This window comes from Anabrus simplex, chromosome 1 (genome assembly GCF_040414725.1).
Source record: "Anabrus simplex isolate iqAnaSimp1 chromosome 1, ASM4041472v1, whole genome shotgun sequence".
Classification (NCBI taxonomy): Eukaryota; Metazoa; Arthropoda; class Insecta; order Orthoptera; family Tettigoniidae; genus Anabrus; species Anabrus simplex.
In genome coordinates, this window is record NC_090265.1 from 1164036456 (window position 1) to 1164057622 (window position 21167).

At 38.4% G+C, this 21167-nt stretch overlaps 1 protein-coding gene across 1 annotated transcript in view; it reads left to right on the forward strand.

Annotated features, from left to right (window-relative positions):
* The window catches only part of RanBP3 (ran-binding protein 3), a 345810-nt gene that overhangs the window by 88827 nt on the left and 235816 nt on the right, over positions 1-21167 (forward strand). The window contains exons 5-7 of the mRNA XM_068225428.1: positions 1293-1342; positions 15822-15951; positions 16153-16404. Of these exons, the coding sequence (XP_068081529.1) occupies positions 1293-1342; positions 15822-15951; positions 16153-16404 (432 nt within the window). The remainder of the gene's footprint in view (positions 1-1292; positions 1343-15821; positions 15952-16152; positions 16405-21167) is intronic.

The following is a 21167-nucleotide window of genomic DNA, read 5'->3' on the forward strand; positions in this document are numbered from 1 at the left end:
ATCCATCCACGTGGAGTGCAACTTTGCATTTGTTGCACTGAAGGAAAGATTTCTTCTGGATTCCACATTCAAAACAGACTTTACATCTCATTGACGGGGCTGATTTACTTACTGTAGGAACAATCTTTTCAGGACAATGACCCCAGTGCCTTCCCTGTAGTCTCATTGGTGTGCTACCTTGAGATGGACCTCCTATATCGGCGTAATCAGAAGGGTGACATCTTTCAGAATTATATTTGCATAGGCATTGGTTTCCTTGCAAATTCCCTCCCGAAAAGTGTCAGTAAGGAACTGACTCACAACGTCATATTCTGTAGCATTATCACACAGACGCTTCTTGACTATAGTATTTAGCTCCCCAACAACTGCACACGCATTGCCTTTCGGAACACTACTGGCCAAACTCCATTTTCAGTTGTTCGATGTGGTGAGGTTATATACAAAGTTATCTTCATCCTCACTATCACTTTCATGAGCGGAGTCACAGTTCTCAGACGCACTATCACTTCTAAAACTACTATCAGATAATTCTGAGTTATCTTAATCACCACTATCAAGAAGAAATTGCAGAATTCATTCCTCTTCCTCCTCGCGATGTTTACACGACATCTTGCTCTGTGGTAGCTTCATTTCATGAACAAGATGACCAACTTTTGAAGCAAAATAAACATTGACAAAATGGCCTTCAGGTAATAACATTGGCATGTAAACACACTAGAACTGTCTAGGAACGTAATTCTAAAGTACAACATCACATTCGAAAGAAATCGGTAGTCAGACAGATGTATTTCCAACTTGAGTACACAGCGACGGTTGTACACGTCATTGCATGTTAATGAATGTGGAACTCTTGACGGCTGTACCCATCATTGTAGCGGAATGGGTTAACCTGTAATCTTGTATCTTTGATCAATCAAATATGTTACCTCGACAAATATATTGCCAAAATTTTTTTACTCTACATTCCTTATTTCATAGTGTTTGGATATTTTTTCTCCCAGTGTACACTAAGGATACATAAAAATCTGTTATTTGTCTGTAAGGATTGCAATGAATAGCCATGCTCTGAAGAAAATAATAAGCATTTCATCCTTTTTCCTCTAACATAAAGTCTGATGTTAGCCCATGTTAGCCCTCTCTGTGTCGTAGTGTGTGTTCGTTATCACATTATCTGATTGGTCGCCAGTGTGTTAATGTGAGTTGAATTTAGTATTGATTGATAATGTGAAATAACCTTTTAACTTTTTTTGTTTGGGAGAAGACAAAGCCTTTTACACTGTCCATTTTTACAGATACTACTCCTGCACCAGAAGGGAGCAGTGTGAGGTCATTTCAATCCAAGGTAAGTTGTTATTAATTTGTTGCTACTGCTTGGCCATTAGTATATTAACTATTGTGAAGTTGCTCTCTGTGCTGTTATCCCTGTGTTAACCTCTTACAAATTGCCTCAGACTTTTAAAAATCTGTAGTAGGGATGCTGTAATACAAACAGCAAGGGAATGCCTAGGAGCAACAGTGTGTAAAGATGGGATAAGGCGAACATCTTGGTGGAATGATGAAGTGAGAGCAGCCTGTAAATGTAAAAAGAAGGCTTATCAGAAGTGGCTCCAAACAAGGGCCGAGGCAGACAGGGATTTGTACGTAGATGAAAGAAACAGAGCGAAACAAATAGTTGTTGAATCCAAAAAGAAGTCATGGGAAGATTTTCGTAATAACCTGGAAAGGCTAGGTCAAGCAGCAGGGAAACCTTTCTGGACAGTAATAAAGAATCTTAGGAAGGGAGGAGAAAAGGAAATGAACTGTGTTTTGAGTAATTCAGGTGAACTCATAATAGATCCCAGGGAATCACTGGAGAGGTGGAGGGAATATTTTGAACATCTTCTCAATGTAAAAGGAAATCATCATGGTGGTGTTGCAAACAGCCAAGCTCATGGGGAGGAGGAAAATGATGTTCGTGGAATTATGCTTGAGGAAGTGGAAATGATGGTAAATAAACTCCATTGTCATAAGGCAGCAGGAATAGATGAAATTAGACTTGAAATGGTGTAGTATAGTGCAAAGGCAGGGATGAAATGGCTTCAGAGAGTAGTAAAATTAGCGTGAGTGTTGGTAAGGTACCTTCAGATTGGACAAAAGCAGTAATTGCACCTATCTATAAGCAAGGGAACAGGAAGGATTGCAACAACCATCGAGGTATCTCATTGATTAGTATATCAGGCAAAATATTCACTGGCATCTTGGAAGGGAGGGTGTGATCAGTCGTTGAGAGGAAGTTGGATGAAAACCAGTGTGGTTTCAGACCACAGAGAGGCTGTCGGGATCCGATTTTCAGTATGCGCCAGGTAATTGAAAAATGCTACGAGAGGAATAGGCAGTTGTGTTTATGTTTCGTAGATCTACAGAAAGCATATTACAGGGTACCGAGGGAAAAGATGTTCACTATACTGGGGGACTATGGAATTAAAGGTAGATTATTAAAATCAATCAAAGGCATTTTTGTTGACAATTGGGCTTCAGTGAGAATTGATGGTAGAATGAGTTCTTGGTTTAGGGTACTTACAGGGGTTAGACAAGGCTGTAATCTTTCACCTTTGTTGTTCGTAATTTACATGGATCATCTGCTGAAAGGTATAAGCCTGCAGTCTAATATCTTGGAACTTGAAAATAGGTGCAATGAGTATGGTATGAAAATTAGCCTCTCGAAGACTAAATTGATGTCAGTAGGTAAGAAATTCAACAGAATTGAATGTCAGATTGGTGATACAAAGCTAGAACAGGTCGATAATTTCAAGTATTTAGGTTGTGTGTTCTCCCAGGATGGTAATATAGTAAGCGAGATTGAATCAAGGTGTAGTAAAGCTAATGCAGTGAGCTCGCAGTTGTGATCAGCAGTATTCTGTAAGAAGGAAGTCAGCTCCCAGACAAAACTATCTTTACATCGGTCTGTTTTCAGACCAACTTTGCTTTACGGGAGCGAGAGCTGGGTGGACTCAGGATATCTTATTAATAAGTTAGAAGTAACAGTCATGAAAGTAGCAAGAATGATTGCTGGTACAAACAGGTGGGAACAATGGCAGGAGGGTACTCGGAATGAGGAGATAAAGGCTGATTTAGGAATGAACTCGATGGATGAAGCTGTACGCATAACCGGCTTCGGTGGTGGGGTCATGTGAGGCGAATGGAGGAGGATAGGTTACCTAGGAGAATAATGGACTCTGCTATGGAGGGTAAGAGAAGTAGAGGGAGACCAAGATGACGATGGTTAGACTCTTTTTCTAACGATTTAAAGATAAGAGGTATAGAACTAAATGAGGCCACAACACTAGTTGCAAATCGAGGATTGTGGCGACGTTTAGTAAATTCTCAGAGGCTTGCAGACTGAACGCTGAAAGGCATAACAGTCTATAATGATAATGTATGGATGTATGTTTTAAAAATCTCTACATCAGTCAAGTAAACTATACTGCTTCCAATGAATTCTTCATCAGTAGTGAGGGTTATGACCTACTGACTTAATATGTACCACCAATTAGTAACAGAATATGAGGTCCTTGCATCACTCAAAGAGTTTTCTAAATTCAGAAATTATAGACAAATAAAAGTAGCTGTGTTCACATGAAAACTGCGTGCTTTGTGAGGGAAAATACCCTTAAAGAGAAACTGACTACAGTAGAGCCCTGTTTATCCGAAATAAAGGGGGCGGAGGCACTTCAGTTGACACGTTTTTTTCAGATGGCACATGGTAAATATGTTTGGAAGTTGAATGTTAAAATAAAAATGCATAAACTCTGTTAAGCAAGGGTACATACAGTATATTAACATTAATATGTTTACATAATGCCACTCAGTGTATAAAATCAGTGATTTTCTTCTGAATTTTCTTAGGGCAGCGTTTTCGTGCAGCTATGTCGCGCCACCGTTTAATCAACAATACATCAGCTGGTGTAGATTCATTGCTTTGTTCAACAAAGCGCAAGGCAATCTGAAATAATGAAACAATTTTTTTGTTACTACTGAACTGAATACTGTATACAGTAATTTTATTACAGTACTGTAATTTAAGCGTGTGGAACTGTATTTTAATAAAAATTCAAAATCAATCTTACATCCAATGCATTAAATCCACCATCTGCTGTAACTTGATTCTCAAAACTGCCATTGTCAAGGTCGGAGTCATCTGCATAATCTTTATGACGAATAATACAGTAGTAGTAGTAATAATAATAATAATAATAATAATAATAATTGTGACGGAGTTATCCGTGGTAGTTAGAGGTGAAAGAAGGTGCGGGCGGGAATAGGTCTCAACTACAGAATTAAAGTTAATTTAAAACTTTAACAAAGGTTATATTTTCTTTTCCAAAATCAACAAATGACAACAAATAACAAAGATGTAACAGTTACCAAGTAGCAGGAAAACAAGTTAAGAGATTACAATAGTTACAAGATTTGGGCTTCGAGCCCCAAGATTAATTTCTGAGCTCTCCACCACAATAGTTAAAGGGCACAAAACCCCTAAGTACGAGGAGCACTTGCTCCTAATTACAATGTTAAGAGGAAAAGAGCAGACCCGCTCTCAATTTTACAAGCCTATCAAAGGCTACAACAAACTTCATTCTTAACTGCCCTTAAGGCACACATACAGTGAAACAGGGGTATCTTGTACCCAACCTACAGGGCCTTCACATGAAGAAAACAAACTCTGGGTTAATTAAATGGCCCAAAAAACCAAATTGACTGGAGGCGTAGCTTGCACTCCTACATGAAACTTCTTAAAACCTAGGTGGCACTCGGCCAGTTATACAGGGGCTAATCCCATACTAGGGAGGTGACTAGTCAGCAAATAAGTTTAAGACTTTAAGAAGGAAGAGAAAAACGGTTACGAAAACATAGTCACCTCAAATTCAAAATGAAGGGGAGTTCGCGAGGGTGAAGCACTCTCTATCCCCGCTTTACAGATTTGTAATTTATAGATAGACAGAAAAGAATTTACATTTTAAAAGGGTAGTTTACATGCAAAAGGTTTCGAACCCTCCCCGAGAGTTAAACTGCTGAGCTAGCAAGAAATGAATATGTTAACAGGCCATTACCTTGTAGATGAACTGCTGCTTGGAGAAAGAGGCGCTTCCCGCCCCCTGCTATATATATTCACACACTGCGAAAGATGTTACTGAAGTGCCCCGGAGACAAGAAAATCGGCAGTTTTTATACCCTCGTGGAAAATTCGAGACCTTTCAAGAATGAAAAGACACACCCCTTCAACTTTATTGGTAGACTAGGAATTACACATGGAAACCAGAGGAAGAAAGCTATGATTGGAGGAAAATTACTTACAGAAATTTCTGATTGGTTAAATTCAAAACTGGTGGAAAGAGAGGGGTTATACTGCCAACCCAAAAAATGAATGAAAGAAATTTAACAAAGAACAAACTTATGAATACCAAATTTCTTAAAAAAAAACAGTTCCTTCACTTCGCACTAGGGTGTACAATTATAGTTCTTAAGTAGTGCCATCGAGAAGAGAATGTCCACACTTCTTGTTTAAGAGCAAACAAATACAAATCAAAATAGACATAGTTCAGAAAACTTCAAAATTTACAGTAGAGACATCTTCCGAGAAACCTTTGATTTAATACAGATTTTAAAGTTCAGAGTTTCTCCTGTAGAGAGGTTTCAACTGGCGCAATATTTGAATTTGCGGCGTGGAGGTGTACCGCCCGGTACAATAATAATAATAATAATAATAATAATAATAATAATAATAATAATAATAGTAATAGTAATAATAATAATTCCTGCTTGTTCAAGAAAAGATGTATTGTGGAACGAACTGGAAGGTAAGAAACTGTTTTGTTTTTTGCTACACGTTCATTCTGGCATGTCATAATATGTATGTATGTTTAGTCATCAGCCCGAAGGCTGGTTGGATCCTCAACAGTTCTGCCATGAGCTGTCATAGATGGCTTAGGCATCACTGAAGAGGTGTACTAGGGAAATGAGGAGTGCGGTAGTTTCCCATTGCTTTCCTCACCAAGCCATAAGTTGCTATTACATATCAGTCTGCCAAGCCCACTGAAATGCATACACCAACCAACCCTATGAGCAACAGTTTCACACCATTCATAGCAGGGACTGGCTGCATAAGGAATGGCATTACTAGCATCGCTCATACCTCAGTCACTTTCATTTTGTCAAAGCCAAGGATAAGACGGAGACAGATCAATGAAAGTAACAAAATTACTCTAGCCCATACCAGAGGACATAGTGCACTGTAAACACTAGGTCCTGCCAGCAAAGGCATAAAGTCATAATATAAAAATAGCATTTGCCTAGTAGCTCTCAGCACATATAGCAAGAGAATTACTAATATCGACGGCTAAGAACAAGAGGGTAAAAACAAAATATTAAAATACAATTTTGCCAGAGCATTATTTCGGTTAAGCCGGGTTTCCGTTAAGCGAAGTTCGGTTAAGCGGGGTTCTACTGTACTTCCAATTCTTCACTATGTGTCATATTCTTTGGCAGCTGATGATAGTGATGCAGCTTATTTAAGTTAATAGAATTTAAACTTGGGGGAAACTCAGCATTAAACGCAGGTTGCAAGTTTTTCTAGAGGGGACACCAAACAAATAAGAAAAACAAGATACAATTAATCATCAATAAAAATCACTTACCTTGAATTAATGTTCCACTAGATGAGTGAGCTCAAATAGAACTCCGTGGAATGCATGTGGCAGAGGACAGGGTCAAAGAAACGGATCGAATACTCAAAGACGAGGTATTCTACCCAAAACTCACTGAATGACAACTCAGGTTGAATTTACCCAAAATTATTATTATTATTATTATTATTATTATTATTATTATTATTATTATAAATACAATAAGGAAGTGGTAGTAATTCATGTTAATTAATATAATTTCAATAAAAATGGTCCTCCAGATTTGAAATGTAGTAAGAAAACTGCTCGTATTGTAATTACAGTAATAGGTTAAGGCAACACACTGGAGATAAAAATCGATATATTGGTCATATTGTCAATTTTTTTATTGACTGAAATTGAAAGGATTTAGTTTCTTCTTTCTTGTCACAAAGTTATTTTGTTGATTCAAACAATTTATCACTTTAATAATGCTTTGTTTGCCAGTCTGCACATAGCAGAAATGGGCGTTGCATCTGTTGAACTGCTTTGTTAGGTAATTATGTCATTGTCATGTTTCCATTCAGTCAAATATGCCTGTTCTTTGCAATTATGCATCCGTGGGATGGGCCAAAAGCACACCCCACCCCCTTCTCTCGATATATTTATACAGAGTCAAGCTGTAACATCTACCATATTTCTGAATGAATTTATAAAGCCTGTTACGGACTATTATTTTGGTACTCGACTGTCATTGAGCAACATTTTATGCTTGTATTGGTATTCCTGATGGTACTACCATAGTGCTGACAACTATAAGTTTTGTTATTCTTGTATGTTTAATCTTTTTTGTGGGTTCTGTGGTGATAGCCAGTCTGTTTACTTTTGTGAAGTACGCACGCAAGTAACATCTTGTAGTTGCATATCAAGATACTGTTATTATTGAAAGACAGTGTGCTGTAATAATTGATAGCTTGTATTCAAGGGAATAAACAATATGTGAAAACATAAATTAGCCTTAACTAAGCGATGAATTTCTGAACTTTCGGTACAGTTCTGGTGACTTTAGGTAATGAATCAGGAAGAAAACATCACTTGAACTTCGTAAAATTCCATTTTTCTCCCATAATGCACCCTTATTTCGTCCATTAACGGCGTCAATACAATCCTCCGACCGCTCAGGTGATCTCAGGGTATGTTTACTACAAAATTTGCTTTACGTGAATCCTGAAGTGTGGTGCATTAGCCTAAAAATTTCATAATCCCAACATCTGCGATTAACGTCTCCATCTCTATGCACCTAATTCAACACTTTAGACAGACTAGAATCGCAGAACATATCTATCAATAACTTAGTCTATTAATTCATTCTATAAATAACTATATCACATACATCTAATCTTAACCAACTAGTTTATTAACATCATATTTAACCCCTTAAGCGGGGAGCTCGGTACACAGTAGCTCACTCCCGGGTGGGGAGCGATTTCCCTGATTGAAGAAAATATTTAATTACTTGATTGAAAACAGTCATAGACTAAAATGAACTATTGAAAGGCTATAAGAGAAATATTAACTTGAATATAATGTACTTAATTGTTGAAAAATCCTGTTATTTACGTTCTAGCACAAAGTATCGAAAAATCAAAATTTCAATTTCAGTCATTAAAAAAATTGACAAAATGACCAATATATCGATTTTTATCTCCAGAGTGTTGCCTTACCCTACTACTGTAATTACAATAAGAGCAGTTTTCTTACTACATTTCAAATCTGGAGGACCATTTTTATTGAAATTATATTAGCATGAATTACTACCACTTCCTTATTGTATTTCTAATAATAATAATAATAATAATAATAATAATAATAATAATAATAATAATAATAATAATATTTTTGGGTAAATTCACCCTGAATTGTCATTCAGTGAGTTTTGGGTAGAATACCTTGTCTTTGAGTGTTCGATCGGTATCTTTGACCCTATCCTCTGCTACATGCATTCCACGGAGTTCTATTTGAGCTCACTCATCTAGTGGAACATTAATTCAAGGTAAGTGATTTTTTTATTGATGATTAATTGTATCTTGTTTTTCTTATTTGTTTGGTGTCCCCTCTAGAAAAACTTGCAACCTGAGTTTAATGCTGAGTTTCCCCCAAGTTTAAATTCTATTAACTTAAATAAGCTGCATCACCATCATCAGCTGCCAAAGAATATGACACATAGTGAAGAATTGGAAGTACAGTAGAACCCCGCTTATCCGAAACCTGGCTTAACCGAAATAATGCTCTGGCAAAATTGTATTTTAATATTTTGTTTTTACCCTCTCGTTCTTAGCCGTCGATATTAGTAATTCTCTTGCTATATGTGCTGAGAGCTACTAGGCAAACGCTATTTTTATATTATGACTTATGCCCGAATGCACGTGTAGCACAAAACAAAACAGTTTCTTACCCTCCAGTTCGTTCCACGATACATCTTTTCTTGAACAAGCAGGAATTATTATTATTATTATTATTATTATTATTATTATTATTATTATTATTATTATTATTATTATTATTATTATTACTGTATTATTCGTCATAAAGATTATGCACACAACTCCGACCTTGACAATGGCAGTTTTGAGAATCGAGTTACAGCAGATGATGGATTTAATGCATTGGAGGTATGATTGGTTTTGAATTTTTATTAAAATACAGTTCCACGGGCTTAAATTACAGTACTGTAATAAAATTACTGTATACAGTATTCAGTTCAGTAGTAACAAAAAAATTGTTTCATTATTTCAGATTGCTTTGCGCTTTGTTGAACAAAGCAATGAATCTACACCAGCTGATGTATTGTTGATTAAACTGTGGCACGACATAGCTGCACGACAACGCTGCACTAAGAAAATTCAGAAGAAAATCACTGATTTTATACAATGAGTGGCATTATGTAAACATTTTAATGTTAATATACTGTATGTACCCTTGCTTAACAGAGTTTATGCATTTTTATTTCAACATTTAACTTCCAAACATATTTACCATGTGCCATCTGAAAAAACGCGTCAACCGGAGTGCGTAGAATGAGTGGTATATTTAGCGCATTTCAGTTCTAATTATCCTAGTCGTTGATTCGAAAAGAAGTGATTGGTTTTGTAAAATGAAGTAGAGCAATTGTCAAATTGCATCTTCTTGTAAGAAGACAGCAGTGTTACAGAAATATCAAGATGGTTACACAAAGTAATGGCCATGCCTACTTGCTTCACGTGTTAGTGTAAACAACATTTTCTGCAGTGTGTGTTTGTGTGATTTCTCTGTGGCTCATAGTGGACGAGATGATTGGAGAAGACACATAGAATCCAAGAAACATAACACATACGGTGAATCAAAATTACGAAACCAGTCTGTTTCATTGTTCTTCGTAAAAGGTAATGAAACTGCGGTGACGAATGCCGAATTGCTGTTCACATCATTTCTTTTGGAGCATAATATTGCATTATCAGTTTCAGATCATGCTGGAAATTTGTTTAGATCAATGTTCCCCGACTCTAAAATATCTTAGAAATATGGTTGTGCAAGAACTAAAACCTCTGCTTTAGTTCAATACACGGCATCTGAGGCAAAAAAGGAAATAAGTGAACTTTTGCAAATAACGCCTTTTTCTTTGGCTACTGATGGTAGTACGGATTTATATTAAGTTAAACTTTATCCTATAGTTGTCTCTTTCTTTAATGCTCAGAGGGGCCAAATATCAACTCTTCTATTGTTGTTACAGAGTACCGACAATACAGGTGAGGGGATTGTCTCTGTTATTAATAGTGAATTGTCTTCTTTAGCTATTCCATGGGAAAATTGCATTTCTTTTTCATCTGACAATGCATACACAATGATAGGGGCAAATAAAGGTGTTGCCAAATTTGTGAAGGATAGGCATTCTTCTGTTTATGTCCCGGGTTGTTCATGTCATCTCATACACATCTGTGCACAAAAAGGAGCAGCCTAACTACCAGTCAATGTAGAGAACTTTTTGGTTCAGTTATATTACTATCTTGATAAGAGTTCTAAAAGGCAAAACACGTTGAAAGTTTATCAGGCTGTTTGTGGCACAGAGGGTCACAAAATTTTAAAATATGTTAGTACCCGTTGGCTCTCGCTTCTTCAGTCTATTGGTAGAGTTCTTGAGCAGTGGGAAGCTTTGACACTCATGTTTTGTTGTGAGACCCACCATAAAAATGAGACCACCAAGCAGTTTGAAACTGTGAAATCTTTCATACAAGATCCACACACAAAACTGTTTTGCTACTTCCTTCAGAGTACACTTCCTGTTTTTAACTCAGTGAATCTATTTCTGCAACAAGATGCTCCAGCCATACATCTTCTTAGGAGGAAACTTACTGGTCTTTTAACTGACCTATTGGTCAGATTTGTTCAGCCATGTTCTGTTCAGTCAGAATCTAGCTCCCTTTTGAGTGTTGAATTCAAGAGGAGGAAATACCAGAAAGCCAATGCGGACTTGGTAATAGGAGCAAAAGCTAGGGCATACTTGAAAGATAATCACTTTGATGAAGAGATGTTTTATAATTCTGTAAGAGATTTCTATATGGCAGCTTTCACTTACATTATCAGGAAATTTCCCCTTGATGATGAATTTCTTCATCATGCTGAAGTTGTAGACATCTCTCTCAGAATGAAGGTTTCCTATTCATCTCTTGAATTTTTGTTCGAAGATTCCCAACTTTGGTCAAAGAAAGTGAACATGACAAACTTGAAGAGGAATTTGCAGTTCACCAGTGTGATACTTTCCCGGAATATATTATACATGGACCTCATTGATGTGAATTAGGGCAACATTGCAGAGCTTAAAAATGAAAGTGGATATATTAAGTATAAAACCTTAAATAATGTTGTATTTGCAGTACTAAGTGTACCTCATAGCAACTCTCCCACAGAAAGAGTTTTCAGTGTTAGGAAAAATCAGACAGAATTCAGGCCTACATTAAGTACATCCACACTGGAATCACTTATGGTTCTGAAGATGAAAATGTCATCTCAGGGGGAAGTATGTTTCAAGAAAACCTATACTGAAAAGCAGCTGCTGGGTACGAAACAAGCTACAAAGAATTTTTTATCGCAGAACTAACAGGTAATGAGCAAATTTTATTGTGTAATATGATATACTCTAGAATAGATTGCTGTAGGAAAGGGCAAACGGGGTGCTTTGGATTTGACTCGTAAACGTTTACAACGGGGGGGTTGCGCGAGTTAAAAATGGGATTACTGATAACCCCCTTCAAAGGTTGGCACCTCTGGGACCAGCGTTATCTTGCTCGGGTTGACTGTGAGTTGTTCTTCCTGACACCAGTTCTCCACAAGGTTAAATGATCTTTGCATGAGGTCCTGGATGACACTCATCACTTTACCTGTTACCACAATAACTATATCTGTGTATCCTTGGGTGTAAAATCCCTCTTCATTGAGCATGGCTATGATTTTATTCACCACAAGGTTCCACAGAAGAGGAGAAAGAACTCCCTGTGCACAACCTTGAGTGGCTCAAACCGTTTGCGTCTCTTATAATAGAGTTGCCTTTATTTTTCTCCCGCCTAACGTGGATCTAATCCATTTTATAAGTCTTGCTCACCTTACTCTCTTCAACAGCTTTAATCATTGAGTTGTAGGTTGTATTGCTGAAGGCCCCTTCTGTGTCTAGAAATGCCACCAGAGCAATTTCTTTGTATTCTAGGCTCTCCTCTAGTTTGCAAACCAATTGATGGAGTGCTGTCTCAGTGGATTTGCCAGGTCTGTATGCAAACTGATTTTCATGTAAAGTTGAGTTCAGTTGCACAGTTTTCCAGATATTTTTATGCAGTATTTTCTCCATTGCTTTTAGCACATAGGAGTTAAAGCATAATAGTCTATAGGCTTTGGCTTGGACATAGTTCACCCTTCCAGGCTTCAGTATAAATACCGCTTTAGCTTTAGACTATGATTTCGGCATATACCCCAGAGCTAGGCTTGCTCTAGAAAGGTCTGTCAGGGCCTTGATGATTATCTCCCGCCCTTCCTGCAGGTGTATCAGGTTTATCTCATCTAGCCCCGTAGCCTTTATGGACTGAAATATGTATATTGCCCACCTCACATGGTTAGGATTAATCAATCAGTTGACACAGTTCCAATCCGCTCTTCGTGATTTGGCCTCTGTTTCAACCATTTCTTTCCCTTCTGCTTCCTCAGCCTCAGGAAAATGACAAGCTAGCAACACCTCCAGCGTCTCCTTTCCCATCTGAGTGTATGTTCCATCAGGTTTTTCCAGTGTTCCCACTTAATTTATATGTATTATTTTAAGAACCTTCTGGAGCCTTGCTGCTTCAGGGTTTGATTCCACTCTCGCAGAACAGTCCCCAAGAGTTTCTTTTTGCTCTCCGTATCTCTAGGTTATACTCACTGAGTTTCCTATGATATACGTCCCACATACCATTTCTTGATGATATTTTGTACAACGCTATAACCTCTTTTTTAATTTTGGCTAGATTTTTATTCCACCACCTAACATTTTTGGTGGGTTTCTTTTCTCCAAGAGGACAGTTGTCATGGTATGCGGCTATAATGGCCTCTTCTAATTGTTCCACTGCCTCATCCAATTCCCTCCATCCCCTTATGTTCGTTTGGATCTTTTGTATAGTCTACCCTAGAACTTCTCTATATCCATCCCAGTTTGTTCTTTTAGGATCTCTGTACATTTCAATACCACACTGCCTCACATCTATCGCAAATTGGGTATGCTGGTGGTCTGCCAAGGATGGCTCCTCCAGCACCTTCCAATCCTTCATGAAGTTTGCAATATTCATGGTGCTCAATGTGATATCTATTATCTCTCTATGATTTATCTCTCTATGATTCTTATTTATGAATGCTGGTTTATTTCCTAGGTTTAATATTATTAATTCTGTTCTAATAATAAACTCTAGTGAGCCTTCGTGGTTCAGGCGGCAGCATGTCGGCTTCTCACTGCTGGATACCGTGGTTCAAATTCCGGTCACTCCATGTGAGATTTGTGTTGGACAAAGCGGAGGCAGGACAGGTTTTTCTCCGGGTACTCTGGTTTTCCCTGTCATCTTTCATTCCAGCAACACCCTCCAATATCATCTCATTTCATTCATCAATCATTAATCATTGCCCCAGAGGACTGTGACAGGCTTCGGCAGCTGGCACATTTCCTATCCTCGCCGCTAGATGGGGCTTCATTCCATTCCTGACCCGGTCGAATGACTGGAAACAGGCTGTGGATTTTCAATAAACTCTAGTAAGGACCCACCTCTTGCATTGCAGTTAGTACTGCCCCATGCATTGTGATGTGCATTTGCATCTGCTCCGAGTACTAGGTGTTCACCTTTCCTCTTTGCTTTGCAAATTAATTCTTCCATGCCTTCCTATGAGGCAGATCTGTTGAGTCGTACGGAAGGTACGCAGAGCCCATTGTCATTTCTCTGGGACCTTTCCAATTTTCAAGTTCCTGTAGCAGAAGGCATTTTAATTTCCTGCTCACAAGCAAACATGTTTTGGGCATATCTGATGTAATATTGTACATTAGCTTACCTCCAGATTCCATCAGTCCTGCTACTCTGCCCTTAACTATCCATGGCTCTCGTATAAGAGCCACGTCAGTAGGCTCGGGCTTTAACTTCATGACGAAAATGGCCACAGCTGCTTTTTACGTTGAAGGTTGGCCTGAAGAACTTTCAGCACCATCCTTGCCAATGCTAGATTTTGTTTTTCCCTTAATTTCTTGAAATTAGATCTGCCAAAGACCAAGCTTGGCCTTAAGGCCTCTCTTCTTGAGCTCTTCAAAATCTCTTTCATGAAGGGCCAAAACAATTGTCCTTCCTTTATCTGGAAAGGTTTTTAGGTATTATGGCTACCTCGAAGTGAGTCTTTCTGAAAACGACATGACCATTTCTTTTTTTCTGTTTCTTGGCGGGCGGTTTTGTAGCCGTACTTGATGGCGAACTATTTTCCGACCTTAGCCTTTTGGGCGTTGTTAGAGGGATAGCCTCTTGCGATCCCTGTTCCATGTCTTCTTCTCTTTCCAAGTTCCAGCTGCTATTTTGGCTTCCTTCCTTGCTCTCTTCCTTTCCTTATTTTATGCGCTGTTGCGAGGTGGTCTGTCAATACTGTAATCTGTTTATTTTTGATGCAGAAGTCTTCAGTTCTGTCTCTATGGACATTCCTAATTTGCTTGTGGTAGCAGTCTACTCTGCTAAGGCTTCTGTTGCCATTTCTTGTTTTGTGTTGGCGACAGCCTGTTCTACTGGGACTTCTGTCTCCATTTTTTCATCTTGGGCTTGCTCCCAGATCTGCTCTGCTGGAGCTTCCATGGCTTCCCTTGATGTCAGAGTTTTTGAAAATTGTTCTTCTTGAGCTTCCATATTTCAATCATCATAGGGTTTTTGGCCCTTCTAGGATCCTGAGCGTCGTTCTCACCACCCGTGATGAGGCATACAGCCAGACATTGTCCTCCCGCAACTCAGGCTCTCCTTAGCAGAAACCATGCCCCTCAGTCATCCATCCAGCAGTTTGCCCCCTTGCCCAAACCTAGCCAGGTTTGTTCCCCATTCAGTAGGCCTACTCACGTGGTTTTCACTTGGCATTCCCATGACTGAGTTTACAGCCATGAGTTTCCCCCTAGGTTGGGTTTGCCCCTTTCCCAACTCGCGGCTCGTCCAGGCTACATAGAGCAAAATGATGTGTTGGTTCCGGCACCCCGCAGTGAGCCTTCACCTCAATCACCAGCACCACTTCACCTGAGTCACTGTATCACCCATGTGGAGGAACTATGGATGCCCCTCTAGCATGTGAGGGTGAGGCTTCCACTTCCAAGCCTTGGCTTGGGCTAGTAACAATCAAAATGTCTCAAGACGTTTTCTGGCAATACCTGTTTTTGGTCCGTGAGAGGTATTTTGTTTCCCTCAAACCCTCCAGACAAGTCCAGCAAGCCCCCCTATCCGCCACCTGGGACGCGCCCGATAGGGGAACAGGTAAAGAAAACCCCCATGGGTGTCATCATCTACTATTGATTGAAATTCATGCTGTTTTCAAAATACTAATGTTAGAAGATTGTGCTTTCTATAGAATTTTGTTTTTGTATGAAGCCTATTAGAAAAGTAATTTAATGTCATTCTTTGACAGCTACCTCGTCCAGTTTGTGTAACAAAAATAGATCCTCCGGACAGTTCTGAGAAAGACGATTCAGGCCTTAATCAAGATAGAACAAAGCAATGTTCACCTAGTGCCCAAGTATTTACTCCTGTAAGATCAGGTAAGTGGGAATGAGAGGATTGTGTAAATTAGATCTTATTGAAGATGAAAAGTTGAATGTGGTGAATGAATATAAGTGAACTGTTTTGTATTAATGAATTCCATTGTTGAATTTTTCTACAGAGTTTTATTAACATTATTTTGACATGATGAAACTTAGTGGGGGATAAACAGAACATGTGTAAATATTTTGCTGTTACAGGTAACCCCATTTTACGGACCTCACGTTTCTCATCCTCATTTAGTAGCAATTCATATACACCGAAGACTCGTGCATTTGGTGCATCCAAAGGAGTATGGGGTTCAACCGGCAGTTCAGGTTTAGTATCTTCCCCTAAACCTCTGTTACTTCGTCCTTCACAGTTGGCAGTGGGAGCTGGTGAATCACAACAGACTCCTGGGAAAAATCTTTTTCGAACCAGTCCTTTTGAAGTGAAGAATCCTTTTATGAAAGGTAAGCTTCAGATTGTTTAAAATGTCACATATTTATATTATGTATTTCTTTTTTAGCTTGATATGATACATAAATTATACATCAGACCTTATGAAGGGACTTTCAGGTAAGTGAGAATGATATGACTGTGTAAATATCTCATTGAGGAGGGGAATGTGTTGGTATTTGGCAGTCTTTGAATCAGTCATGATATTCCACAGCTCTTGTACACACTGCTAAACGAAGACCACATTGTGTTTTGCATGGTTGTAGAGTGCGTTTAACCATGGTGTATGTTTTGCTTAGTGTATGGATTCACTTGATATTCATTGTAATCTTAAGTTGCTTAGTATAGTTAAAAATAACAACAAATAGGCCTTTTAGAAGGGTATTTAGGGGAATATCAAACAAACTACTACTACTACTACTACTACTACTACTACTACTACTACTACTACTACTACTACTACTACTACTACTACTACTACTACTACTACTACTACTACTACTACTACTACTACTACTACTACTACTACTACTACTACTACTACTACTACTACTACTACTACTACTACTACTACTACTACTACTACTACTACTACTACTACTACTACTACTACTACTACTACTACTACTACTACTACTACTACTACTACTACTACTACTACTACTACTACTACTACTACTACTACTACTACTACTACTACTACTACTACTACTACTACTACTACTACTACTACTACTACTACTACTACTACTACTACTACTACTACTACTACTACTACTACTACTACTACTACTACTACTACTACTACTACTACTACTACTACTACTACTACTACTACTACTACTACTACTACTACTACTACTACTACTACTACTACTACTACTACTACTACTACTACTACTACTACTACTACTACTACTACTACTACTACTACTACTACTACTACTACTACTACTACTACTACTACTACTACTACTACTACTACTACTACTACTACTACTACTACTACTACTACTACTACTACTACTACTACTACTACTACTACTACTACTACTACTACTACTACTACTACTACTACTACTACTACTACTACTACTACTACTACTACTACTACTACTACTACTACTACTACTACTACTACTACTACTACTACTACTACTACTACTACTACTACTACTACTACTACTACTACTACTACTACTACTACTACTACTACTACTACTACTACTACTACTACTACTACTACTACTACTACTACTACTACTACTACTACTACTACTACTACTACTACTACTACTATAGGTGGGCCGGCGTAAGGTTGCACATGACAGCTGCGCACAATGTTGGTCACACTGCAATGGCGCACGAAGCGATGTTGCCGCCGCAACAACAGCTGATTGCAAGACACGTGAGTTTTTAAAAACATGGAAGAAATGTTTTTAATATCATCGCGATGATACACAAAACAAATGAAATCCGCCGACAAAAATCGAACTTTCAACTCACCGATTATTTATCACACAAAATGATACGAGATAAATATACTACGAAATTCTTATTATCGCGATGTTAGAAAATACTAAAGAAATCGGTCGACACGAATCTCACTTTGAATACACCAATAAATGTTAGAATAATATATACCGGTACTAACACAAAATATTTCAAGTAAAATCTATAAAATTTACGAAAATTCAGAATCCTTATTTTCATACCTGATTCATACACGTAGAGGCTCGATACCCTCCAGATCACTGCTATCACTACCGTCGCCTTCGTTGTCATTGTCATCATCGTCTAGGCAGATCATCAACTCCTGACAGTCACTGATGATGCCATGTATTGTCATTGTCGAGTTAATGAATGTTGCGACATGGCTAACTTTCTTCATCCACAAAGCCGCATCCATTCGAGCAATACTCTCCCGAAACAGTCCTTCCACTTCAGTAATTGTGAAGGACTTGATATTAGTGCGTACCGGTACGTAATTTTTTACTTCACCCCATACCGTACCAGTTCATTGAGGTTGAAGTGACAGTGGTACGGCAACAACCTAATAAACTCGTGCCCTTGTTCCTTCGCTACCTCGTCGACTAATTTAGTCATACACATATGCGCTGGGATATTTCTTTACTGCAGCCATTCCACTAACAGTTCTTTACTGATGCTCGAAGGAGGGGTCTTGTTCATTATTACGGAGCGGTAAGGTACATTGTCCATAACAATGACAGAAGGGACTTTGAGCTGTAATCATCGTACGGTACCGTCTTTTCCTATTGCATCAGCCTGGAAATAATTAATTCCTGTTACAGGAGATAGCTTAATTCGTTTCTTCCCGAAGTACTGTGAAATAAGTCCCTACTATCAGCCCCGTTTCCGCTACTGCTATGTACCCCAGTCCCTTTTTACTTCTATTCTTGGAGGCGGACACCTCTCTGAATAACAGTACGCTTTGAAAGCCCTAATGTTTGACGTATGCGTTCCACAACATGATCTGCAGGAACAGAGAGACGGCTGTACAAGCGTACGAATTTCCTCTCCCTCTCATAAAACTCGCGAGTTCTCCGCACTAATTCTAATGCCTGACTATTAAGGGACACACCGCCACGGCGCAAAGAATTATCACTTCGCGTTTCATGACTATGTTGTCGTTTCCGAGACACCGCACTGCATTCGTTAAAATGAAACTTCACAGTTATCTCACAATGAAAACAAAACTTTCATAAACGCGCGAATCACACCTAACCACGTGCTAGCGACGACAGACATAACGGCAACACTTCAATGCGGTAGTCAAGCTAGTTATAGATGGCACCACTATACTACCCATATTGCCAACAACAATCAACTGAAAATAGTTCCTATTTATTTTGTGGCTCGCTTAAACCTTATATCATTTTTTAAATGCTCATATTTGTGTAAGCAAATAAAAGATTATAAGCACTGTACGGAATTAAATACGAATTAACATGAATAAAATGCGTAACTATATCTGACATATAAAAAGTAGTAGATTGGTGATTCTGATTGACGGGTGACATTCTTCATTTCATTTTTTCAGTGGTGCCAACATGACTTACAACTGTCAAGTGCAACCTTGTGCCGGCCCACCTATACTACTACTACTACTACTACTACTACTACTACTACTACTACTACTACTACTACTACTACTACTACTACTACTACTACTACTACTACTACTACTACTACATTGGTCTCCACAATCTTCTTGTCCACTAATTCTTCTTCCACTCTAATTTTCTGTCCTCTTCATTAAACTTCCACAAATTGTAGGTCCAAGCATTATTTGTTCACAATTATTGGTCATCCACTTTTCATTGCATCCAAAATTTTGCTTTGCTTTGATGCTTGATTCTCACGATAGCCATACCAGCCTCAACATCAGCTCTATTATCAATGTGGCTATGACTGCTATCTTTTTAAAAATCTCAATGCTGGTGGGCTAGTTAACTAGCGAGCTAAGCTTGCTATTGCTACATACATGTTTTGGTGGGCAGGTATTTATGAAAAATAAGGGGTTAATCGTGGAAGCGACAGGTTTGCAAATGCTGGGCAAAGAGATGATAACCGTAGATGGTACAAAGGGGAAGAAACAAAATAGCAATGATTACAAGCAGTTAGGAAAATACACTACAAGGACACTAGGATCAACAAGGATGCCAACTTCGGTTGTACAAATAGGTGTATTCAAACACAAGACACAAATTGGGAATAGTAAAGTAAAAAAAGAAAAAAAAAAAAAAAAGAAAAAAAGAAAGATTAGTAGGAATCGTATCACAGCAGATCACAAAGGAATTTTGCAAAGATCGTTTACAGCAATATTACTTGAATTTTATCAGAATAGAATAAACAAACACATAACATGAAACAGTACAGATGTTTCCCAACCAACAGTACAAAGAGCAATAAGATATTATGGAGATAGGGAAAACAGTAGAATAGGAGAATGAATCAAAGAATAACATTTTAAATTACAGAGTCCCGGCATACCGTAAGAATTGACCTGACTAGAGAGTATTGTGCTATTGCAAATGACGAGTTCTAGAAAACACTTGATGCAGCACAGATGCATTTAGACCAATAGAATGGCACTACAGAACAGGATAGAGGCATCTAGACTTAAGTGGTATGAAGAATGACAGAGGAAAGAATACCCAGGAGGATGCATGGAATGAAGATAACAGGAAAACAACCAAGAGGAAGACCAAGAGACAGGTGGATAAAAGGAGTGGACAAGTGTATACAGAGAAGAAGAGTAGACTGGGCAAGAGTGAACAGGGAGAATTGGTGGGAAGACAAGAGGAAATGGAGAGGCTTACGTTCCAAGCAGACCTGGGAAACAGCTGGAAACTGCATGTGATGATGATGATGATGATGATGATGATGATGATGATGATAACACAAAGATGTTGCTCTCTCTCTCCAACAGCTGAAGTACTCCTCAAATTAGAAGGCAAACAGCCAGTTATATAGGCAAGTTGTAGAGAAGAGGGGCACAGAGGAAGTCATGATACACAGCACTGGAAACACTGAGAACATCCATGAAGTAGAGTCTAGAGCCGATGACTTCATCTGAATCTGATCATAAGTTATGAATTTCATTATGATCCGTATTGACTAGTCTGGTGTTGGTATCCGTACCAGGTGCGCGCAACTTACGAAGAACATACAGACATTCGCTTCAAAACAAATTAAACAATAGATCACTACATCTGATGAAAAGGAATACCTATTCAAATTACGAATGTTCCCC